This window comes from Rhinolophus sinicus, chromosome 10 (assembly GCF_057876585.1).
Source record: "Rhinolophus sinicus isolate RSI-liver-muscle chromosome 10, RSI-T2T, whole genome shotgun sequence".
In the NCBI taxonomy this organism is placed as follows: Eukaryota; Metazoa; Chordata; class Mammalia; order Chiroptera; family Rhinolophidae; genus Rhinolophus; species Rhinolophus sinicus.
Window position 1 is genome coordinate 14,518,121 of NC_142510.1, and position 24,980 is coordinate 14,543,100.

The 24,980-nt window shown below is 56.2% G+C and overlaps 1 protein-coding gene across 4 annotated transcripts; it reads right to left on the reverse strand.

Moving 5' to 3' along the window:
• Window positions 1–109: 109 nt before the first annotated feature.
• Window positions 110–24,952, reverse strand: TBC1D24 (TBC1 domain family member 24). Of its 4 annotated transcripts, none has more exons than XM_019713182.3 (9): window positions 23,713–24,952; window positions 8,623–8,744; window positions 6,716–7,794; window positions 6,080–6,097; window positions 5,407–5,565; window positions 4,132–4,195; window positions 2,953–3,048; window positions 2,391–2,631; window positions 110–2,007 (listed from the first exon to the last, which is right to left on the reverse strand). In XM_019713182.3, the coding sequence occupies exons 3-9, from the start codon at window positions 7,678–7,680 to the stop codon at window positions 1,853–1,855; spliced, it is 1,698 nt and encodes a 565-aa protein (XP_019568741.2). In that variant the 5' UTR covers window positions 7,681–7,794; window positions 8,623–8,744; window positions 23,713–24,952; the 3' UTR covers window positions 110–1,852. The 4 variants fall into 4 exon arrangements, with proteins under 4 accessions (XP_019568741.2, XP_088657457.1, XP_088657456.1 ...); XM_088801331.1 differs by lacking the exon at window positions 23,713–24,952 and adding an exon at window positions 22,647–23,276; XM_088801330.1 differs by lacking the exon at window positions 23,713–24,952 and adding an exon at window positions 15,108–16,227.
• Between the last annotated feature and the right edge of the window lie 28 nt (window positions 24,953–24,980).

Consider the following 24,980-nt stretch of genomic DNA (forward strand, 5'->3'; position numbering starts at 1 on the left):
GTGCAGCCTCCTGGACCCCATTTGGTGACACATCTGGCGGAGGTGACACGTCTGGCTGTAACCCCTGGAGGCCCCTCTGGTGGAAGAGACCAAACTTGGACGCTTGGAGTTCATGTAATGAGACAGTGTTTAATGAACACCAAAATACAGGCTGGGGCCGGGGGGGCTCAGAGGAAAGGGATGTGGCAAGGGCTGCAGTGGTCTGAGGGGGTGAATGGTGACAGCACCTCGCCCCTCACAGGCTCTCAACAGTCCCGTGGGGTCAGCAGAGGAGGATGACTGATTTCATTTTACAGTTGGGGAAACTGAGTTCCAAACAGGTTCATTGGCTTGGCCAAGGCCACACAGGTTCCTGGTCCTTCCTTCAGCACCACTGTGGCCAGGCTCAGAGGTTTGAGTGGGTGGGCAGAGGGAGGACGAACAGCACACAGGAAGCACGGTGTATAGATGGGCAGGGGCAGGGGATACAGGGGCACTGAGGGCGCTGGCTGGAGCCAAGTGGGGTTGGGTTGGGGGGCAGGGCCCCCTGGCACCGGTAGCCCAGGCTGCCACAGCACACATACTTGTTGTCTGCTTCTCTCCTCTTCTCTCCAGGGTGCCCAGGCCCTCAGAACCAGCTGAGGGAGATCACGGGGCACTTACTGTGCATGGGCCCAGTGCAGGACCAGGCAGCACAAAAGGGGGAGGTGGCAGCACAAGAAAACCATGCTATGTGGCCGACCACAGAGCTGAGAGGGATACAGAGGGAGGACACATGCCATGCAAACGGGTGCGTGGTAAAGGTGTCACATGGGCAGGGAACTGGGGAGGGTGCAGTCCTGGTACATGGGCATGTGGGCCCGATGAAGGGGAGGCGGCTAGGGCTGGATAAGACCAGCACGCCACTCTGAGGAGTCTGGATGGGATCCTGGGGCCCAGGTCACTGCAGTGACATGGAGGAGAAATGGGGCCACTGCAGAGACTGTAGGAGGCTCCATCTGGAGAGGAAAAGGGCTGGAGAAGGGGCCATGGGTCCAGGCTTCTCCAGGCAAGCACCTGGAAACGGAGTTGGCTGATTTGGGGTTGGTCGCAGAGGGCCCTCCCCTGGCCATCCTGGGTGGCCTCTCCAAGTGTGAATACACAACGAGACCCATCAGAAGCTTCAGGCTCTGCAGAAACACAAGGACACATGATGTCCCTTTTGGCCCTTCATTCCACTGGCCTTTGGCCCTCCCCTGGGAGGGCCCAGAGCTCAGCACAGATCTACTCCTCCTCACCGGCTTTCACCTTGTGGCTACTGTCTAAGAGGCGGCCCCAGGAGGCCAGTGTGGGGAGGAGAGAACTAGGTCAGAAGCCCCAGGCAGACGCTCCTGCCAAGAAACAGTCCCCAGGGCACCTTTCTCCTCTCCAGACCAACACACACAGCAGCAGGCCAGGCAGGAGGCTGCAGGATCCCGCATGGGAGCCATGCTGAGAGGCACCAGCAGGGGGTGCCATACACCCACACTTGGCTGCAGGTTCCTTCTGCCTTCCCAGCCCTCTCAATCACCAAGGGAGGAAGGCTCAGGGGCTGCAAGACGAAGCCCCTTCCAGGCCTTGGGCACAGGACGCCCCCACAGAGGACAGCCAGGGCCTGAGTCCAAGGTGGAGGCAATGGCAAGTCTGAGCAGGTCCCAGCAGGGCCAGGAGGGACAGGCCTGGCCAACGGAGCCCCTACCACTTCTGTCCAGCACCAGAGCCCCAGCTGCACCCAACGCTGTCCATGCATGTAGAGGGGGTCTTCACTCACTGTCTCCTCCCTGAAGAGGGGGCCTGGCCACTGCCCCCCCGACCCCCCCACAGTGGCAGCTCCGTCACCGTCAGTGCAGGCCTGTCATTGGGTGTCAGGATCCTGGAAACCCCAGGCCTCCACGGCAGCAATGAGGAAGTTCTCAGAGCAGAGGGGCTGGTTGTTGAAGGTGTCGCAGTGGCCCGTGCGGCCCCGGTTCAGGTCCCCGTCGATGTAGAGTGCCTGGCCGCCGCCTCCACCTGCAGGAGGCTTAGTCAGTGGCTGCCCCACTGTCTGTCCCGGCCCCCGAGGCGCCTTCCTCCCGCCCTGAGCACCTCCACTATCCCTGCCCCGGCCCTGCCAGAGGCCTCTCTAAAACCACAGCGCTGACCTTCGACCTGCCGAAGCCCACCAGCCCTCAGCCAGGGTCCAAGCTCCAGGCTAGACGCCCCCCTCTTCCCAGCTCGTTTACCCAGCACGGCTGTCCCCACTCCTGGCCCTCATGCCTGCTTCCTCTGCCGTCACCAGGGCCCTGCCTGAGTGAGGCACATGTCACTTGGGCCAGCAATGGCTGGTCATCCATGAGCCCGCACCCTGCTCCCAGGCTTCGTGAGCCCAGCCTGAGGTGGAGGGCGCTGCCCACCTATGATGAGGCAGTCACTGCCTCCAGCCATGAACATGGACTCGGTCTTGGAGGGCAGGTTGAAGTGCCGAGTGGCCAGGAAGGGTGAGAGGCGGTCAGCAGGGTCTGAGGACGCGGACGATGACAAGGACGTGGAGTGGCAGAGCAGGGACGGAGAGGCCACGGTCTCCAAGGACACTGGCTTGGTCAGCTCCGGGTGTTTGATAACCACCCACTCGTAACGCTGGACCTCAGGCTGCAGCTAAGGGTGAAAGGGCAGCATGAGGAACTGGCATGTGGCACCCGCAAGGCCCCCTCTCCCCACTTTCCTCCCACAAATCTTCACCGGAGCCCTCTGTGTGCGAGGCCCTGTGCTGAGGCTGGGGGGACAGTGCCACACAGGGCAGGTAAGAGCCTTCCTGCTCTCACGGAGCTCATGGTCTAATGAGCACAAACCAGAAGGAAACGGGAGGTTATCCTGTAGGGTAACTGCAATGACGACCGTAAACAGGGTCATGTGAGCGGGGCTGATGGCAGTGCTGGGCCTGGTGACCTCAGAGCTCTTGTAGATAGATCTACTCACCCTAAACACAAAGCACTCTCCAGTCCCAAAGAAGCTCAGTTTGCCGCCAAACTTGTTTCTCTCGCTCCAGTCTGTTGACAGGTAAGCTCCACACACCTGGGGGAAGAGGCCTAGAGTGAGGCTGTGCCCTGCAGGCCTGCAGCGCAGCCCCTCATTCAGGGCCTGCCGAGGCGCTGTAGTACAGTCACAGCCGGGGCGGTGGGGTGATGGGGGTTTGCAGCACTCCCTACCCCGACTTGAGGTACAAGGGCTGGAGGTGGAGAGAGGTGTGAGGAGACAGAATTTGGAGGACATGGGACTGGCAGTGAGTGATTGGGGTGAGACAGGGTGGCTGCCCGGACCTCCATTAGCTCGTTTGGGATATATTCCTTTCGTTTCCCTCTTTGGCCCTCAAGGCTCACGGGAACAAGCCTCATGTCCACACTCTGGTTTTGGGCATCAGCCTCAGGGAGGCCCTTTATATGGAGGCTTCCAGGAGGTCTGGCCACTCCATAACATTCCCCAACACCCTGGCAGCCAGTAAAGTGCTTGATTTCACCGTTAGAATCAAGACCCTCTAGGGGCTGCAAGGTTTGCCCAAAGCGTCTGACACTCAGGCATCTGCTATGACACAGATGCCCAGACTCCTCCTGGAGACACACACACAGATTCTGTAATGGGGTGAGGAACCTAAAACTGCCATGGGTGCAGGTTTGGGAGCCACTGAACAGGAAGCCTCTACCACACGCAGACGACCCCAGGACGGGACACCTGAGCTCCAACCTCCCTAGATGTCCCAGGGGACTTTCCAGGGGCTAGCTACTGCAGAGAACAAGGCCCTGAGAACTATCTGTCGGGGGCAGAGGCAGGTAAAGGCAGTGGACTCACCTGGCACTGGCCCACCGCGGCGGGAAGAGGCAGGGCCTTGCTCACTAGGCATTTCTGCAATGCTCCTCTAAGCAGCCAGGCTATTTCAGGAGGGCCTGCACCCCCAGGGGAAAGAGGGCGGCCCTGGGTACTTGGGGATCAGACGGGGAGGCTGGACTCACTTCTCTGTGGAGGGCAGCTCTGCTCTGTGCCCCTAAGTGCAGGAAGGCTGGTGGAGGCTGCCCGGCCACCCACCGTTCCTGGGGCACAGGAGAAGCAGACTCCCCAGAACTCAGAGGCCAGGACCCCGGTCTCCCGCTGGTCCCTGCTCACCTCCTTTTGCGTGGTCTTGATGAGCAGGAGGGTGGGCTCGTGTCCTTCACACTGGAAATAGAACCTGGCAGAAGAGATGACATGTGCCAGGCCTAAGGGGCAGCAGTTATCCTGCGCCCCTCCCCGTGCCACCTTGAGCCAGCCTCTGCTGAGCAGCACCCAAAGTGGCTGAGAAACCCAGGCTGTGTAGGGGTGCATGGGCCTCGGAACTGTGTGTCCTTATCCCCTGGGGGCCGGGCACAGTGGCCAAGGACCTGGCAACACCGGCCTGGGCACTCTTCTAAGCCAGGATGGAGCTCCGTCCGGCCAGGCGGCCTGTAGGCTGAGGTCAGCTGCCCAGGACTGTCTGCTCTGTGTGATGTGGGGAGAAGCAGCGCGGCAAAGAGCCCCCAGCAGGCAGAGACACATGCCAGGCGCTGCAGGGAAGCAAGAACCAGAGGAACAGGTCCCCGCTCTAGGAAAGCTTGGAACGTTCTTGGGAGGCCGGGCACAGGGGAGCCAGGTGGCAGCAGGAAGCACATGAGGAGGTCTGAGGCTGCTGCTGTGGAGGTGCCAAGTGCCCAGGGCTTGGCTGGTGGCCCTGACAACTCTGCTTGGCCATCCTTTAGTGGGCCCCCCACAGAGGTGAATGCCGCTCCAGCTGTGCCATAACGCACGGGGCTGCAGCCGGTGCCGACCACGAGGGCTAGGCCAGCTCTGCCTGTGTCACCTCTGCTGGGTCACCTGTGACCCAAGCCAGAACTTCTGAGGCCACCTGCCATCTGAGGCTCAAGGGGGTAGCTGCACCTGACAAAGCGGCCAGGGAGGCAACGTGCCCTGGGGGAACCCGGCACAGCCCCAGCTTCAGGGCTGACCTGTTCCTGCTCGTGGACTGACACAAGTGGGGCGGGGGTAGTGAACCACACGACCTGTAGCCTCGAGTCACCCTCTCCTCTGCCTTCCAGGTCATCACAATGCCTATATGCAGCCCTGGAGCTGTGGCGTGCATGGCGATGCCCCCTGAATTTGGGTAGCCTGGAAGTGAGAAAGAAGCCCAGAAAAGGCCTTCCTGATTCTATGGTCCCAGGAGAAGGCAGGGCCTCAGCCAGGTGCCCAGGTTCAAAGGCCCATTTCCAGTGTGACCTCCTGGAAGCACAGGCAGGACAAGAAGCTGGGCAACTTCAAGGCTCGCTCTGCCCCGGCCCCCTCTGCCCCTCCTTCCCCGTTTGGTCTTGGAGACCTGCCTCAGGGCCTTTGGAAGGCAGGCCCAGCCTCCCCTGGCCGCCTGGGCATTACCTGGTCAGGCTGTACCCGTGCTGCAGTGAGGAGAAGAGCAGGAGGGGCTGGCAGAGCGCGAACCGCTCAGGGATCCATGACCAGATGTCTCTCATCTCCTTCACACTGACAATCTCTGAGTGGAAGTTCTCCGCGTGAACAGCCAGATGCACAAACTGCCTGGGGAGAGCAGGGAGAGGTTCAGAGCACAGCTGCAACCCCAGCCCTGACCACACCGCCTGCCCCGGGGGTGTACAGAGACTCTCTTGGGAGCTGGGCCTGGAGGGAACGTCTCACCTATTCAGCCAGGTTAGAGCCTGGGCCTACGTGCCCTCAGGAAGAAATGGTGGAGCTGTTCCCTGGAGCCCCGCTCCCATCTCCTTACTAAGAGGGGAGAACGCCCAGCCCAGGTGGGGTCAAAAGCACCTTTTCTCTAAGAAATGGGGACAGAAAGTGAGTCAGCTCTGGCAAGACAATGGTTCAGGGCCAGCCAAGCACCAGCAGAGAGCACAACTGAGGCAGCCGAGCAGACAGACAGACAGAAGGACAGACAAATGGTCCCGGAACGTCAGCTAGGCTCTGAGGCGCACAGCTGAAGGCAGCCCTGAGAGCCAGCACAAGCAGCCAGGCCCCGGGACAGCCAGGCCAGGCGACAGAGAGAAGCCAGGCATGGAGACGTGCTTTCCAGACCTACCTTTTAGAAAGTGAAACACTGAAAAACAGGAGGAAGCAATGGACATGGAGAAGAAGAAAAATAAAACAGACAAGGAGAGGTTAGTGACAAGTACTGATGTCCAGGACGCGCCTGCCTTTGGCCCAGAAGACAGGCCCCCACACCTCCAGTCACAGCGTCTGCTGCTGGGATGGTCTCAGGATACTGTGGGCCCTTCCCAGCCCTGCTACCTGGGGTGCTGTGCTCAGGCCAGTGGGCCATGCCCAGCAGCCACGAGCATGGCCAGCCAATGAGCCCCGAGCTGCAGGGGCTATGGTGAAGTAATGCAGCCAGCCCAGCCCACTGCCGGATCTGCTGACCCCGCATCAAACCCAGCTTTCATCTCTCATGGGCCTGCAGCCTGGGGACAGGACCCCGCACCTTCCGTGCCCACCGCTGCCTCCGCAGCCTGCGGTTGCGGCCAGGAAGGCCCTCTCTCTTTCCCGCGGTTTTCTAGCCACGCACAGATGGCTGGCTGGCAGTAGGCAGACCGAGAGGCTGGCAGGACAAGCCCATGTCCCAAGCCCCAGGATGTATGGCACTAGAGCACCGCCCCACGAGAGCCCCCGGCAGCCGGCCCAGAGACCAGCTCCCCTGCAGCCCCCGGGGCCTGCCTACCTCTTTTGCTTGACGGTGATGCCCTTCTGCTTCAGGGCCTTCTCATTGGCCATCTGCAGGAGCTGAATCTCCTTCCGAGAGAAGAGGCGGATGGCGAATGCCTTCTCCAGCAGCTTCTCCGGAGACACAGTCTTGGCAATGTCCTTGACGAAGGCGCGGATGTCCTGCTTCACGTTGTCTGACTCGAGCGGCTGCCCGGCCCTCACCTTGTGAAAGAACTTGAGGATTGCCAGGGCCACGCGGTACAACACCTTGTACCCTTCCACCAGGAAGACATCAAAGACGCGAGCAAAGTAGCTGAGGGGCAGCTCCCCAAACAGCCAGCGCTGCCAGTCCGCGTAGACCTGCAGGACGTCCTCTGACACGGCCACCATCAGCTTGTGGGCCGCCTGGCAGTACTTGTTCACCAGGTCCCCAAACGTCATGCACGAAGACTCGAAGGCCAGAAAGCTCTGGTCGATGAGCTTCTTGCTGGGGTCGTTGCAGGCCAGGATGCGGCAGGCCTTCTCGAAGCACTCGGCCTCGTCAATGCTGTAGTGCAGCAGCAAGGCCACCACGGCGGGCAGGGCAGGGCAGAAGGAGATGTCGGGGAACTGGTTGGCAATGCAGAGCAGGATTTTCCGCACGGCGTCCTCGCCCCGTGCATTTAGGCAGTAGCTGGGCACCTGTGTGTTGTCCACAAACTCGGGCAAGGGCAGGCTGCTGCTGCTGTGCTTGCCCACAATCTTGCCCACGATGTCACTGTACACACTGGCATCGGGCGTGACCGTGCGGCAGGGTATGTCGCGGATCAGGCGCTGGTACACCTTCCCCCGCAAGGCATGACTGTGGGCCCAGTAGCCCTGGCGCGCCAGCTGTTTCAGCTCCTGCAGCTCGGTGCCGCTCAGCTCCTTGGGCCCCCAGTCCTGTATGGCCGCGTCCATCTTATCTCGGTCCACAAAGCAGTTGTACCCCAGGGAGTCCATAGTGCAGGGGCGCCGGGCAGAGGGCGCTGCGCTGCCAGGAGGGGGCAGAGAGCAGCTAATTCCTGCAGCCCCCTCGCTGAGGTTTTTCTGCTAACCTCTTTGCCATCCCACACTCTGTAGGATTAAAAACCATACTTAATACACGTGTATGAAGGGGCACATTTTAAAGAACATGTTTTTGTTTGACTTTTTCTATAAAGTCTCATTAGGGCTTCCATTGAAGATAAGCAGATATTCTGAGAATTCTCTATGAATTCTGGAGTCTAACTTCTTTTCCTGGGGCTTCTACAGGAACTGGAATAGGTCACACAGATTATGAGTAACGAGAGGCTAGACACGAGCTCCAGGGAGGGTTTCAAGGGCCTGACCCTGCTGGAAACAGCTCTCGGCCATCAGGCTCCCACACACCTCCCTGCGGCCTGCGGGCCCTTCTGAAAAGGAGCCGCTGGTTACGAAGACCCATTTAAGTCACGAGGTGCTTCGTTTCAGTTCTCGAAGGCGTCAAGCCTTTACCAGCTGTGCATCCTGAGGAAGACACACACCGACTCTGACCCGCCGGCCCCGGGTTAGAATTCGGGAGCTGACTCTTAACTTTCTAAAAATGCCAGCTAGGGTTCCGGCAGGCACGCCAGAGGGGACTCACAGGTGGAAAGCAGACACGAGGGCTGAGAAAGAAGTGAAACTGCCTCAGCTTCAAAGTGAGACATTTCTCTGTCCAAATGAGCCAGAAGTACTGGGGGACTTGGTGCTGCCTCCCGTTAGGGGCAACTACTGAAATTCAGGCAGACATTAAAAAATGGATAAAATGTGCGGTTTGAGACTCTGTCACTACAGGTGGACAGCAGGCCGGAAGTCTATTGCTCAGGACACCTCAATTTAACTTCTTTTTTTTGCAAAAAGCTACTGTCCTCGGCGTAAAAAGTACAATAGGCTTCCACGTACCTCAAGCTAATCTTTCCATCTGGGATGGTACAACTGCCTGGAGATGTCACAAGGGTTTGCTTCAGTGAGTTTTGCTAAATGAACCAGATCATTCCGGTTTGTCTTGAATCTAGAACATCCATCTGAAAATACAGAGAGCAAATACCTTAAGAACATTGAGTAGAAAGAATCACAGTGTAAAACCTGTATTGTGAGATGTCTTGAGAAAGCACTTTGATGTGGCGGTTTTTTGGTTTTGTTTTTATTGTGGCAAAATACATATAACAAATTGACTATTTTACCCGTCTTAACTACACAGTTCAGCGGCATGAAGTACATTCACACTGTTGTGTAACAATCACCACCAGATATCTCCAGAACGTTTTCATCTTCCCAAACTGAAACTCTGTGTCCATTAAACACTAATTCCCGGTCCCCCGGCCCCCTGGCGACCACCATTCCACTTTCTGTCTCTAAGAATCTGACCACTCTCAGCACCTCGTATTAGTGGCATCGTGCAGTATTTGTCCTTTTGTGTCTAGCTTATTTCACTGATCAGAATATCCTTTTCAAAAATTTAAGACTTTATTTTTTAGAGCAGTTTTAGGTTCACAGCAAAACTGAGAGGAAGATACAGGTTTCCCACATGCCCCTGGCCCCACATACGCACAGCCGCCCCCATCACCAACATTCCCCACCGTGAGGGGTACATTGTTACAATTGATGAACCTACATTGACACATCATAATCGTCCGTAATGTACAGATGAGTGAGAGTTCACTCCTGGCGTTGCACATTCTGTGCGTTTAGACAAATGTAAAATGACATGTATTTGCCTTGCAGTGTCATATAGAGCATTTTCAAGGTCCTGAAAACCCTATGTTCCAACTAGTCATCCCTGCCCGTCTCTATTTATCAGAATCCCATTCCTTTTTACGGCTAAATAATATTCCGTGTATGAATAGGACGTAATTTATTATCCATGTACTTGTTGATGGACATTTGGGTTGTTTCCACCTGTTGGCTACGGGAATGCTGCAGCTGGGAACACGAGTGTACAAATATCTAGTGAGGTCCCTGCTTCCAGTTCCTTCGGATACACAGTCTATGCATTGATTCTGTTTTTATAGGGGCTTCCCCAGAGAAAACCTTCATTAAAATAAGGTTTTCTGACAACATCCATTTAATATGTCCCACTGGAAAAGCCTTGCCCACAGCAGAACCAGGCCTGCTGCCAGTGCTGAAACCTTCTTCCTCAGAAGACAAGAAACCCTAGTGCGGGTTGATTTGTTGGCTGAGTCCTGGGAGGGAAAGCAGTGAGGAGCCCCTTGTTCCCAAGGTTCTGAAGGTCCGGCTGACAGGCCCACTCACCACCATGGCCACGCCGAGGCTGCCCTCCACAATCTCCCACGTGGAAATTACCTACAGTTTAAATCCTTCATTCTCGGCTCTGAGCCCACTAACCTCTGGAGGGAACCCAGGCCCATCCTGTTTGCGTGAAAAGAACCAGCTCCTTTTCAGGGCAATAAACGTGTTTATAAACAGAACAAGAGCAGGGAAGGATAGCGCCAACCCTCACTCAACTGGCATCAGATTCGGGTTGAATATTAAACTGGAAACTCCAAAAGCAATTATTGCACTTTGCAAAGTTCCTTCAGAGACGACCCACAGTTGTGTTTACTGCAGCAAGTAGGCCAGGGACCTGCTGGACTCAGAGGGACTCCAAGGCAAGGACACATGCAGGAGCCCCTGAGGGAGCCCCCTGGACCCACGAAGGCCTCCTCCCCAAGCCCCCAGCCAAAAAGAGAGCCTGGCGTTCCTGGGGCCGGGCAAACAGGCTTGCAACGACCTCTTTAGGCATCGATAAAACCAGGTCCCGGGTGGTTTCCTTAGGTTTCTTTTTACACAACTGCACAATTACAGAGTAAAAGAAGTCACAATTACAGAGTAAAAATGTAAAATCCTGTTTACGTTATGCCTTCAGTCCTACTCCCGCTTCCCCCTAGGATAACCGACCACTGCTCCTATGTTAGTGCATGTCCTGCAAAGCCTTTTCTTCCATTTACACACAAATTCGCAGCTGAGGTAGACGGTTCAGGCTGGTGACTGGGAAGGGGGTCAGGAGGCGGGACACAGATCAAAAACAATCAGCCAGGTTGGCTATTCACACTCTGGACCTAAGTTTTAGAGTTGAAATGATGCTATCTCCTGGTGAGTCCACCCGCAGCGTGCAGCCATCTGACAACACTGTCTACACCACCTGTTCCCACGCATGAAACAAGGCTTTACCTGTTCGCCACAGTCCCGCAGCCCCTGACAAAGGTCAGGGAGAGAAGGGAGGCAGGAGCTAATGTGGGAAATGATCCAGCGTCAATCAGACAGGCCTTGCTTCAAAGTCCAGCTTCACTCCTCATTTGCTTGAACCTCAGACAAGCCATGGCTCTTCCCCAAGTGGCATGTACCTGTCTGTAAAACGGAGCCGACAAACACGGTCCGTCTCACCTGGCGTTAGTCCCCATGCAACACCGGAGGGCTGAGCTCTCACTCCAGGCTGGGGTGCCGGGGACGTCCCACTCTCTCTCACTCGGGCAGCCCAGGGCAGGTGGCCAGCCAGAGCCCTGCCAGCAGGTGCCGGGAGTGGGAGGGCGGGAACGGTTTCTCACCACAAACCCTGCACTCACCGAAAGGCCATACCCAGCCGCCCCCTTCAAGTTCACTGCACAGGGATGGGGGTGGGGACAGGGCTGGTTCTCTGAGGTGGCACCTCTCCATCAGCTCTGTGGGAGGGGGCTGGACCCACCTGTCTGTAGCTCCCTGAACTTGAAATGTAGGGAAATATAGTTGACCCTTGAACAACACAGGTCTGAACTGCACAAGTCCACTTATACAAGGTTGTTTTTTTAATACTGTAAATGTATTTTCTCTTCCTTATGATTTTCTTAATAACATTTAATTTTCTCTAGTTTTCTTTATTGTAAGAATACAGCATACAAATACATATAACATACAAAATATGTGTCAATTGACTATGTTATTGGTGAGGCTTTCAGTCAACAGGGGGCTATTACTAAAGTTTTTGTTTTGTTTTCTTTTCTTTAAGAAATAGCTTAGGGAAGAATCATAAACAGGAGATAACAAAGATTATATTTTAAGGAACGAAAAAGATTCTTGTGGGGGCTGGCCCAGTGGCTCAGGTGGTTGGAGCACCGTGCTCCTAACGCCGAGGTCGCCGGTTCAATTCCCACATGGGCCAGGGAGTTGCACCCTCTACAGCTAAGATTGTGAACAATGGCTCTCCCTGGAGCTGGGCTGCTGTGAGCAGCTGGAGGTCGGTATGGGCTGCTGTCGGCTGCCATGAGCGGCCGGCAGCCATTGTGAGCAGCTGGCAGCCGGCGAGAGCTGCCATGAGCTGCTGTGAGCGGGCCGACCAGCCGGGGGGAGCGCAAGGCTCATAATACCAGCCTGGGCCAGGGAGCTGTGTCCTATACAACTAGACTGAGAAACAACGGCTTGAACTGGAGTGGGGGGGGGAGGTGGAAGAAAGGGGGGAAAATGATTCTTGTCTTTAGTTGTCATCAGGTAGTTTTTGGGGAGTCAAGTTACACGTGGATTTTTGACTGTGCAGGTGGTGGTGGGGCGTACCCTGATTTCTCTTCAGGAGTGCCCCTTTGTCCCCAAGTTGTTCAAGGATCAACTTTACTTTGTGTCATTTGTGCTCAGCTTTCGGCCTAGCCTGCTATTCTGGGAAAAAAGGAAAAATTCCACTCAACGTCCTGCCAGACTCACAGGAATTGCAGACCATGATCATTTCGGGTAGTGGGAACACCACGCAGCACCTCTGGAGGGTGGTGGCTACTTTAGCTAGGGTCATCAGGGTGGATCTCTCCCAACTTGATTTGAATTGACAAGAAGGAAGCAGCCAGAGAGATGAGGAAAGGTCACACTGGAGAAGAGCAAGTGCAAAGGCCCTGAGGCAGGAACAGGCCTGATTCGCTCCAGGAAGAGAAGGGCACCAGGGCGGCCAGAGCACAGTGAGCGAGGGCAAGAGCAGTGGGGCCCCACATCCTGGACTGTGCACGGGGAGAGGTTATGGATTTTATTCTAAGCTCAGTGGGAAGCAGTGAAGGGATGCGATCCAACGGATGTGTTCAAAAGCCAATTGTTGTCAAGATTAACTGAGACTGTTTATAGAAAGCACTCAGCCTAGCCTGGCATGCCAGGGCGGCTCAGATGTCCCGAGGGCCTCTCACTGTTACTGCTCCTTGGGGGTCTCCTAGGCTGGCACTGGCTCAGAGATATCTGGGGAGTGACGGGGTCCCAGTGAGACAAGGCCTGATCAGAACCTGTCGCAGGGCCTATGCAAGCCCCCTCCTCATGGGAGAGGTGCAGCCACAGGAGGCCGCCACCCAGGTTCTCCCCCAGGTCCACAGGTTCCCTGTTCTCTCTCAGGGATGGGCCCTCCAAGTGGTCTCTCTGACAGACCTGCCTCCCCTTCCCTGCTATGCTGCTGCTTCTCACCCAGGAAGCCCTGGCCAGTGACCCTCACATCCCTTTTCTTCACAAATACTGTGCCTGTTTTGAGAGGTCAGGTTACCTAATGAGAAGCAACTATTTCAGGAAAAATAAAAACGTTACGTGGAAATGAGTGACCTCTACTTCCCCAAAATATTATCTTGCTATGTCAGTGACACCGCCGTCCAGCTCCCTGTCCTGTCATGACCAGTGCTCCCTCTGGCCAAAGTACCCTGTCCTGGGTCTGCCAAGGTTACATCGGACTCTGGGGAGACCCAATGTGTTAGGGGCCCCATTCAGCGCTGTAGAGAACCCCCCAAAGCGTGCACATGGAAAGAGGGTGGTGGCAAGCTGCACCAGCGGCTCTGTGTGCAGCCCTCCAAAACTGCTGAGCAGGAGCAGGGTACAAGGGGAAGCGATACAGGAGGAAGGGCCAGACCTCACTGTGGACAGTCGGGCAGGAGACAACAGGACCAAGCAGCTGGGGTTCAACTAGGAACCCCCTATAACCTTATCCTTAGGGACGGCTGAACAGAAACCCCACAGCTGCTGGCTTCAGGCGATTTGGCTTTGCATTTCTATATCCTTTAATCCTGAGGGCAACTCCACGGCACAGGGATTTGCTCCACTTTATAGATGAGGAAACTGGGATACAGAGAGGTAGGTACCTGGGGATCCCCAAGCGCAGAGAGAACCATCCCTGGTCTGTCAGCCTCCAGAGCGCTCATGGCAACGCCACAGTACCCGAGAGCCCTCTCCCACCCAGGACAGCCAACCCCACTCATGCTCCGTTCTCAGCAAGTTCAGGACCGGCTCCTCAATGCTACGCTGCTGCCCCAAAACACCCCAGGTCTGATGAGTCATGAGACCAGTGCGTTGAAAACAAACTCACTTTCATGTGACACAGACCCTCACACTATGCCTGGTGATTCCACCTTAACCACCTGCCCACACTGGATGCTGTGCCTCCCGTCCAGGACACCGTTCCTGGGGGGCCCAGGACCCCATCACAACTCCTTTTGCCCCAAACTCTTGTTCATTTGACAAACTTCTATTGAGTTGGCTTTTCTGTGCGGGGTCTTGGGCAGGGCACTGGGATAAGAGGGTAAAAGAGCTCTGGAAGAGACGCATGATCACAGCCCAAGCAGGAGGTACCGTGAGGCCAGACGTTTGTGGGAGGCCCCCAGGGAGGACGCTGGCTCCACATGGGCACTGCAGAGCGAACAGTGTACCCTGAGTGTACCGTAAGGCTGGGGAGTCGGCCCACGGCAGGGCATGAGGGAGAGCACAGCAAGTTGGGGAGCCTCAAGCAGGCAGTATCGGGCAGCTGAAGGTGGGACGAGGGGGTCCAAGGGCAGGGTCCGAGGGCCTTGCGTGCCAGCTGTCCTAGGAGAAGGGACGTCGCTCCTGCACAGGAGGGAGCAGGAGGAGAGTCTAAGAGGAAGGTGACATGCATTTTGGGGAAATAAACCCTGGCAGAGGAGGCATGAGGAGGGCTAGGCCAAGGCTGGTCAGGGAGGATGGAGAACATAGGGGGGGACCCAAGAGACTGACTGTGGGTTGGATTCTACCAGATGAAGTGACCAATGGCAGGGGGCAGCCCAAGCAATGAAGAGAGAATTGTGGCCCAGGGGTGGGGTTGCGGTGGGGCAGAGACAGCCCTTTGCTGGAGCTGAAAGTGCCTGTGACGACACAGATACTCTCAGGCGAATGTCAGCGCAGCTCGAGTTGGAAGCTGAACCCTGGGCTGCTGTGCTGACGTCCTGTCCGGACACCCAGCCCTGGGCACAGATGCCCACATTGGCTCCTGAACTTCTCTGTCACCCATTCAACCTCACAGGTGGCCACAGGTTACACTCCCAGATGCCACCAAAGGGCCAACTGTGGTCCCACTGGGCAAGAGGCACCCTTGTGCAGAGGGAAGCTGGCATTCACCAGGATTTCTACCCACTCCTACTGCCCCCAACCCAGCAGGGAACTGATTACCCCCCCACCTTGGCTGCAGGAAGAGCTCGTGGTCCAAGGACCCGGGGCTCGGCTTGGCTGGGCCTTAGTCACGGTGCCACACGACAGGGTGGATGCGCTGTTGGTGTCAGCTGCTATGTCTCAGTTCTTCCTCTCCCGTCTGAGTAATCCTACATCCGTCTCCCAGGAGTGGGACCGGGGAACAAAGAACGACGAGGAAGGAGGCTGCGGCTCCAGCCTGGCGATGAGGACGGGAAGGAGGGCAGCGAGGGGCTCTGTTCTGGGCCTGAGGCGTCCACGTGACAAAGCAATGCTCACTCCTGTCCGTTTCCCAGAGCGAATTAGAACATTTGCTCTCTCGGCAGTCCTTCTACCTTAGGGACCAGCAATCCCCAGTGAGGTGGAGCTGGCAGCGGGGAGCAGGCCAGGACACAGCACAATGACCGAAGCCCTTGACACCTACTTGGCATCAGGGGACAGGCATGCAGCGGTGATGGCACCACACGCCGGCTCGCAGGTGTGCGAGGTCTGGGGATGAGAAAGACATACACAGGACGTGTTCTCTGCCTGAGAAGGAGATGCTCAGAGTGCCTGTGCTATGAGGCAGCCGGCCAGGTGGGGGATGTGGCAGCAGGACAGGGAAGGAAGGGACTGCGTGTGGGTGGGGAGGGTGTGCCTGGGTGGCTGCGAGTGCAACTCAGCTTGCACAGCATTCCGGGAGGGGTTAGGTCCAGGGGGGCAGCTGGAAGGGCTTCTGGGAAGGAGAAGGTGGAGGGAGGCGAGGGGTACGGAGGTATCCCCGAGGCCAGCTACCTTAGACAACCAGAACGGGTGGGACAGGCCTGGGCATGGAGCAGGCCTAGAGCAAGGCGCACCCAAGGCCCGTGATGAGCACCGTCTCCTGTCATGTTATCCCACCCGCCCTGCCTTCCAAAGGCAGCTGCAGAAGCCTTGGGCACACGGTGCCAACTGCATCACGGGCACCCCAAGGCCCGTGATGAGCACCCTCTCCTGTCATGTTATACCGGAAGCTTCCTCTCAAGCCTCAGTCAAGTCTGATTTCCGCATGAGAGGCCCAGTCCTCCCACCTACCCAGGGGGAGAGGCCAGGGAGATGCCCAGTCCCACCCCAGGAATTTGCTGTCGCCCCCCCAGAGACTCAGCTTCAGGACTTTGTCTAGAACCCCTGACGGAGGACACTCATCTCCCCCCCCAAGGCCTCAGCTGTAGGATGACCCCCAATTCTGCAGATGGCACTGGTGACACTGCCACTGGTCCCCCACATTCTCTTACCTTGCTACCCGGCTCTTTACCCCCCTCACCCCCTTTCCCACCTCTCTTCTTGCTCTGGAACCTGTCTGTGGCAAACAATCCCCACCATCTCATCCTTTCCCAGAATGCACCCTTCTTCCTCCTGGCCAAACAGCAGGCAGCTCTCCCCCAGGACCTGCCCCACCCCTGTCGGGGGTCCCCCACGACCCTGCACCCCTCTCCAGAACCTCCCCAGGACTTGGCCTCCTCGCATTCCAGCTCATGGCCTCCTTCCCTCAGCTGCCACCATTACAGGGCATTTAGGGGTTCAGTGGGCAGCCCTGATGCAAAGCTCCTCTCGCCTTCAGAAGCCTTTACATCGCTACCATTTTATCCAAACCCTGGTCAGCCCCAGAAACCACTCCAGCCAGAGGTCGAATATCGAATGCCCCACTCTCCTAACCCCTTCCTAGAGCGCTTCCCTGCCCTCTTCCCACCCTCATCCACCAGCTGCTCGTGGCTTTATGTCTTTGCTCAGCCTCGATCCGTTCCACGTAGCCCATCCTGTGCTCCTGTCTCGGCCACCGGCAGAACTCTCAGGAAAAGCCAGACTGACAATGTGCTTCTCTGTGCTCGCAGACCAACTGAGGAAGGAAAAATCACGCTGCCCTGCACAAGACCTGGCAGCCCTCCTTGGCACACCTCTCCTGTTCCCTGCACCAGCTTACCTGGCCCCTTGCCCCCCTTCTCTCCCGAGAATGGGGTGCCAGGCAGAAATTCCCTGTCCTCCCTAACCCTGGCCCTCACCTCCTGGGGACTCCACATCTCCCGCTGAGAGGAGCGAGCATTTCTTTGTCACGTGGAAATCCGCAGGCCCAGAACAGAGCCCCCCACTGTCCCTCCTTCCTGGCCCGTTCTCACTCCTGTATCTTTAATGCTCTCGCTCTGTTACAGACAGACCCCAAAATAGTCACCCACAGAACCCGACATTCCACTCCAGCTCTGCCTCTCCCCCTGCGTTCCTTCCCAGTCAACCTTCTCGCAAAAGCAAGCCACACCGATAAAGGTGGGACCTTTACTGCCCAGCTGCCAGATGGTGTAACGGACACCTTTGGGCCCTTATCACCCTGAAGCACCCACAGCCGACCCCAGCGCCCTCGGTTCTCCTCTGGCCGGGCCTCGTGAAACCCTTCCCTCGTGTCTGTCTGTCCCACTTCTCTGGCTGCCGCTGTTCCTGTTCCTCTGCCTGTCTCTTAATGTCCCTTTTGAGGAGTCCATCCTCGTCTCAGCCTAAAAGCCTCTTGTGAACTCAAGTCCGAATCTCCAACCGCTTTCCTGAACACCTCCCATCCTTCGCACACGCTGTGTGACTCCAACAGGTCCAGCTCTGATGCCCGACGCACTCTGCCCCACTCTCTACCTGAAACCATTTCCTGGTCCCCCACCCTCCCTGCCTTCCAAAGAGCCTCTGCAGCCTTCATGCCACACACACAGGAACACATTCACAGTCGGGAAGGAAAAAAGGCCCTGTTCTCCTTTCTCCTCTCAGTCCAATCTGCTTCAAGCGCTGGCCTACATGCCCCCTCCTTCATCAGCCCGTCCCGACCTCCTGGGCAGGGCTGAGGGCACCCTGGCTGCACGCTACCCCTCCTTGTCCAAATCTGGTTTAACTCTTGCCATGCCATTGTGATGACACGCTCATGAGTCCAGTTCTTCTACTATACTTTTGTGCCTACCGTGTTTCCCTGGAGATAAGACCTCACCGGAAAATAAGCCCTAGTAGGATTTTTCCGGATGACGTCCCTTGAACATCAGCCCTCATGCGTCTTTTGGAGCACAACTTAATATAAGACCCGGTCTGATTTTCGGGGAAACACGGTAACTGTCTCACACCATACCCAGGGTACCCAAGGAAAAAAACAAAAGAAGGAAACAGATGGAGACTCAGAAAAATCCCAAACTACCTGTGCCCAAGAAGAAAATTTAATTCTAAATAATAACAACAGGGAACATTCACCAACTTGTTCTAGGCATATGACCTTCCCAGCAGGCATCTTCACATGACAGGAAGGCAGGCCATGCTCTGCCTCAGCCCAGAAGCAGAGCACAGGGATTTTTCAAATATTAATGGCAAGTGGCATTCCACAGTGACTATCAGGCAGCCGGTTACTGGGGAACTTGATAGTGGCCGCTTTGCTAGTAGCATACAATGGAGGGCACGTGCCAGGTACAAAGGGTGTAACCATTAACAGTAGGCGTTAGTCACCGCACCTGCAGGCTGGTTGGCTGGCCCACCTGCCTGCCGCCTGTCAGAAGTTCAAATGGAGGTCTTCCAGTGGCGCCTGAGCCTTCGGCATGGGGCCCCAGGCAGGGCAGAGTCCCAACCTTGTTAGCCACTCAAAACAGTTCCCTGCAACTCTTTCTGGGGCAGAACACCTTTTCCCTGCCCTGTCTGGTCCACCCACAGGCAGGGGCTGCGTTGGAACGGGCTCTGCTAATTCAGGATCTTTATCTTCTGAGTTCAAAAGGTCCTCCCAACAGCAGGTCTGGGAAAACACTCCCCCTCCCCCAAGGGCACAAGATAAACCAGCCAGCTGCCGAGAACGAGGATCAGAGGAACTCCGCTGTCAGCGGCATTAGAATTTTGACTGGTCAGAATTCCAAGCAAGCTGCCTTCAACAGATATGCCTCGGAAGGCCAGGTACATAGCAGGTTCTCCACAAGTATTTTTAGACCTGACAACAGAGCCAGGCTAGGAGGGAGTCTTGCAGGTTTAAACATTTTAATAGGCATTCGAGATGCTTCCTGAATGCTGGTGTACCAAGAGCTGCCCATCTGTCTGCTGCCTGTCAGAAGTTCAAATGCAGCTCTCTCGATGAGCTTCTGGCTGAGGGGCCATGGGTACACTGGCCATGCCAACTCAGGTGCTATGAGAAGAAAGCAGAGGGTGTCTGGGTCCCCAGCCCATGAGGAAAGAGGGATCGGGAAGGTTTCCTGAGCCAGTGCTGCCTCAGCTGAATCCTGAAAGATGAGGTGGCAAGAAGCGGTAGAATCAGCGTGGGCACAGGACAGGCCCTCAGAGACAGCTGCGCAGGGCTGGGAAGCCCAATGGTGAGTGCCATTTGTGGCTCAGATTAAAAGACAATTTTACAGTCCAGCCTCACAGGCTCTAAGAAGCGACAGGGCCTGAGACAGGGAGGCATGGGGTACACTGGGCTGCCCAGAAAGCTCGGTGCTCCTGCGTGCTGGGAGGAGGGGAGGGGGCAGACCATGAAGGCGGGGAAAGATGCCAGAGGCAGGATTGATGTATACACGAGATCCTTTTAAGGCCCACAGGTTTACCAAGATACAAGGCTGGAATGTCCCTTGCCAGAAAAGGAATCACAAAGGAGAAGGAGGGAACAAGGGCAAAATGATTCAAGGAAAAGCTGAAGGGACAGAGGGGAGGGGAGCTTTTGGTTCTACATTTAGAACACTACACAGGGAAGGGCTCTGATTAGTAACAGAATCACGCATGCGTAAACAACCCTCAATGTATGTGGTACCCCATTAAAATTGTGTGACAATTAGGTAGACACACAGTTTCAGATTATGGGAAACAAGCCGAGCCATGTGCAGTGTGTTTTCAATCACCTGTAAAGAGGGAGAGCGCAAGTGCACCTGGTTGAGATAGAGGGAGAAACCATGACAGCTTACATGTGACCCCCTGCCAGCAGACCCTTGCGCAGTCCCCAATCAGGCAGGGAGACATAACTGTACAGGACAGAATGAGATCTTGTCTCACAACCCCTAAGGGAGATGGTTATCAGAGACAAAAATAACTGCTAATGGCCCAAGCATTTATCCAGAAGCTGGGCCAGCCCTGTGGACAGACAGGCGCTCCTTTCGCAATATCAGCCTTTCCTCACCCTGCCCCCCACCACCTCTCGGTGTGGGAGAAAGACTGGGGAGGAGCCACCACACATTTGGCCTCTGTATCCTCAAGAGTCTTTCCAAAGTCACACCTGCTGCTAATGCTGAGGTACCACACAGAAACTGGGGTCCTGGAAGGAAAGAGGGGGGAGCCCGAGAATTCTGCAACCTCGGCTCTATCTCTGGGCCTGAGAAGGTCTTTTTTCAGAGATCTAATTGTGAGAATGCTGAGAGTACCAACCCTTGGTCTGGAGGGAAATACGGTCCTTTGAGATCAATGACAATCTGGAAGTTTCCCAAAAGGCAAATAAACACACGAGACGGGAAGGTCCCTGGAATCAACCATGCGATTTTATACCTTTCGCATTTTACACCCTGCTGTTTCCTCTAACCAACAAACCGGGGCTTTGTCACAGAAGTAAAAAGCGTACTATCCTGTCCCATACCCCAAAAGGGTAAGGGGTTATTAATCAGCCTTCTGTTAGCTTATCTAGTCTGTGTTTTACACATATAACAGATTAGATACCTCCAGGGTTCAGTCTTGTCACTCCCAGTCTCCTGGGAAGTCCCTACACCACCCCGCCCCCGGCTCCATTGCCACACAGGAAGGAGTCTCCAAAATGTTCTCTCCTTGGTGCCAGACCAACACATATCCATCTACTGCTGGGAAGTCTTACCAACCTCAGTTCTACATGTCCTAACTAAAAGTCATCACCTGCCCCCAAGCCTGTCCCCTTCCTGCATGCTGTGTATGTGGCATGTACCCAGCTGCCAATCACCCAATCTTGGACTTCCTTTCTCCCTGGCCCTTCGCCCATCCCTACAGCTACTTGTCTCATGGTTTTGCTCTCCTTTCTGTACCCCACTGTCCTTCCTTGGTGCTGGGCCTTACAGCTTGCTAGAGTGGCCCCTTAACCACCCCCGATCCAGTGCAGCGCTTCATCAACCCATCCTGGACACCTCTGTCCGGTCACCTGTGGAGAACACAATCTGATCAGTCATTCACAGACCCAAGATCTCTTGGTAACATTCAAACTCGGGCCTGGTACTCAGGACTTCTCCAGATCTGCTGCCAGCCCAGCTCCTTAACTTCTCCTTTTCTTTATCCCAACCACCAGAGCGACCCACTGCACTTCTCCCAATAGCTGGTGGGTGGGCCGTGCCCTTGTTACTTCGCACACACTATCTCTTTGCCTGGATGGCTCTTTCCTTCACAGGAACCTCCACCAAAGGCCAGCTGGATGCTACTCTGTGCCCAAAGCAAGCTCTGTCCACCTCTATGGGAGCACCTCCCATAGTGCCACACTGAGGTGCCACTGGCCTATCTCCTCACTGCACTGTACGCTCCTTAAGGACAGAGACTCACTCAACTTTGTAGCCACAGAACATGGGGCACAGGGCCTCCTCATGTGCAGTATAAGTTCAATAAACTTGTGCAGAATGAATGAAAAACCTTTGAATAATGAATTCAAGTCGATTCTTAGTAAAAAGCTGAGATTTTTGTTTCCTTGATATTATCTCCACTTGGAAGGTGACACTTGAAACAGCTACCGAAATTGCTGCTTCGGGTTAAAAAGGGCTTCTTTCTTCCATGTACAGAGTTGTCATAACAGAAAAGGTATGCTCAAACAGGTAAAACATTGAACCGGGTAAATGTTAAGCGTTTTTTTATAACCTGCTTTGTTGTCCTTATGTACTTTAAACCAGAAACCATGTAAAAGCAAACACTTAAGTATGTCATCTGCAGTTGGCTTAGACTGTAATGAGAATTAGAAGCAACAAGGCGTGCCCAAGGTCACTTGGCCTTCTGGACAATGCTGGCAGGTGTGGTCAAGAGCTGGTGAGGCCCACCTGACTGGTGAACTTGCAGACCCAGGGGGTGAACTTTATTATTGTTATGAAAATCCTGCCTAGATTACTAGATTACTTATACATCTCTTGAAGGTCACCCTTACTCCCAGATGAAAACCACTACATTAGTTTTAGCACCTTGGTTCAACAACCATTCAGAGATAACCCCTGCCCGTTCCAAGTCAGGCAATGAGGGAGCAAAGATGAATGTGACGGGCCTCCAGCTCTGTTCACAGGGAGAGACAAGCTTCGAAACAGAGCACTCACTACCCGATAAGCGCTTCAGTTAAAGGTTTTATCTGAGGGCTGAGAAGATTAGACGAGGACCAACGTTCAGAATAAAAGGAAGCCATGTGGGGGTCATTCCATTGGCTGTAAACCTCTGTGAACTGTAACACCTTTATGAGGTTTCTTGATCTTATCTGGGTTTGTTTCTCTCAACCTATATCCCTTAAAAAAAAAAAAAACCTGCCTACTTGTCTTCAAGACAATTAAGCAAACATTTACAGGTGCCTATTATGTGCTGAAGATAGAAAGTAAAGATGGAGCTCTCACCCTCAAGTGCAGGAAATAGCTATACGTCTGAGGAATCATGGGATCGTCTTTTTTTGCAATTGCCTGGAAGTCCCTGCTGACTCTGGAGCAAACATACAGTGAAATAAGGAAAACCACCTTCGAGTGCTTTTGTTGGCCCTGGAAAGGCAGACAGACTAATGACTGGGAATAAGCATCTGGGGAAAGACCACACCACCAGCATCACAACCACAGCCACATCGGCCCCTAAGCCTGTGTCTCTCCAGCGCACCACGAATCTAACAGTCAATCTGTGCCTCTGCACAGCCCAGGTGGTCCTTCGACAACCTTGGGCCCTTAATGTCAGCCCAGCGAGTGGAACCCAGGACGCTCACAGCATGTCTGTTTCCATACTGAGGAAGGTCACAGATGAACACCTGTACCCAGGCCCCCTAACCCTGCGGGGCTCACCAGACGCAGCCTATCCCCAATCTCCAGCTCTGCTTACTCAAAGCTCAAATAGCACAGTGCCCAGGGGCCCTGTGCAAACGCTTCTGTCTCCCGCCAGACAGGGCTCGGTCGCTGGGTGGGCATGTCATCCCGAGGCAAGCAGCGGGCCGTAAGGGGAACGGCTGTACGTCTTCAACAGCAGAACATTATCAAAGAATGTTGTAAATTCGAATCCAGAAGAGGATTTCCTACCCCGCAGAGTCGGAAAGTGGCCCAAGGAAGGAGTGACACAGAGGCAGCTCCTTCCGACCGACGCCTGGCCCTGGCGTGGCCGGCACACAGACCGCGGCTAGTCAGGGGCACCGGCCCTGCCGCTGGGGTGCGTGTGCGGGTTGGCTCCGGCCCCGCGTCACGCCCCGCACGGCACTCCGTCCGCGGGGAGGCGCGGGGGGCAAGCGGGCAGTGGTGTCCGCAGGACCGCGGAGGGCCCCGAACCCCTGCGCGGCGACCGGCCCCGCAGTCCGGCCCCCACGCCCCCTCCCTCAGCACGCCCCCACCGCGGTGACAGCCGGCGACCTGGCCCCCCAGTCATCGAGGCCTCGCGGCCCCCGTGGCGGGCCGCCACGCCCCCCGCCCGCCAGACCCGCAGCGTACCCACCTCTACCACCGCGCCGCTCCGCACCGCTTTCTCAGTTCACCGAGCTGCGCGCCGGCTTTTTCTGCGCATGCGCGCACGCGGCCCCGCCCCCGCCGAGCACGCGCCGCGGGCTGCCCACCCCGAACGCCGCGGGTCTCGGCCGCTGCGGGCTCTGGGCATGCGCGCTGACACCCCACGGCTGGGCGGCGGGAGCATGCGCCGGCCCAAGACCCGTCCCCGCGCAGAGGGTCAGGGGCTCACGAGCGGTTCCCTGGTGCAAGAGCCGAGTGGGCAGGGGGCTGCGGGGCCCTACTGAGGGCAGGGCCGGGGGCATCGGGAGCCGGGAGGGCTGCCCGCCGGAATCCCCATCCCACCGGGCTACGTGTAGGCCACGGAACGCGCGTCCGCGTGGGCACTACGTCCAGCCCCGAGCTGGATCAGAAGGGGTGCTAAGGGTCCTCCGGGCGAGACCTCAGCGGAGGAGCCACGAGGCGGAGGCCGAGAGAGACAGCCGGATGGACACGGAGACAGGGACACAGTAGGCCAAGAAAGAAGCCGAACACAGGCAGAGACGCAGCGGAGACAGAGACACGGACGCCCAATCGGCAGAGACTGGGCAGGCATAGGTGACAGGCAGTATAGATGGGGACCAGAGGACGCCGTCCTTTTTGGGGAGAGAAGTCACAGCGCCCTCTGCGGGTCCTGACAGGGGGCGGGGAAACCAGTGTCGCGGAGCCCCATGGGGGTCTACGCGCGTCTGTGGTGGCCCACAGTGCCTATGGGTGAGTCATAGCGCTCTCTGGCGGATCAGAGAGTTCGTGGAGAGTGGAATCACAGAGGCCCTTGGCGTGTTCTCAGACCTATGATGTGTCCTGGATTCGCAAGGGGGTTCATAACTGTTTGGGGGATGTCACAGTGCCTCTTAGAAAGGTGAGAACGCGCTCCGCAACATCACGGGGAGGCAGGGCACAGCGGCCCTTGGGGGTGTTCGCAGAGCCCCAAAGTGTTGGGCCCCACAAGGAGGTTCACAGCCTTCTGGGGGCATCACGGTGCCTCTAGGAGTGGGCAGACAGAGCGAGGGTGGGGGGGACCAAGGAGTCCTCTGGGATGACAGCTGCCAAAGGAAGCCTTGAAGCAGGTCTTTGGGGCTATCACATCCTTCTGTGTCGCTGCGTCCGTCACACCTCTCCTGGGCACGGGCGCAAAGCACCGAGGGAGGCGCCTGGCAGGATTGGGCGAGGGCCTAAATGGCGACGCGCGCGATACGAGCAAAGACTCCTCAGCAGGCG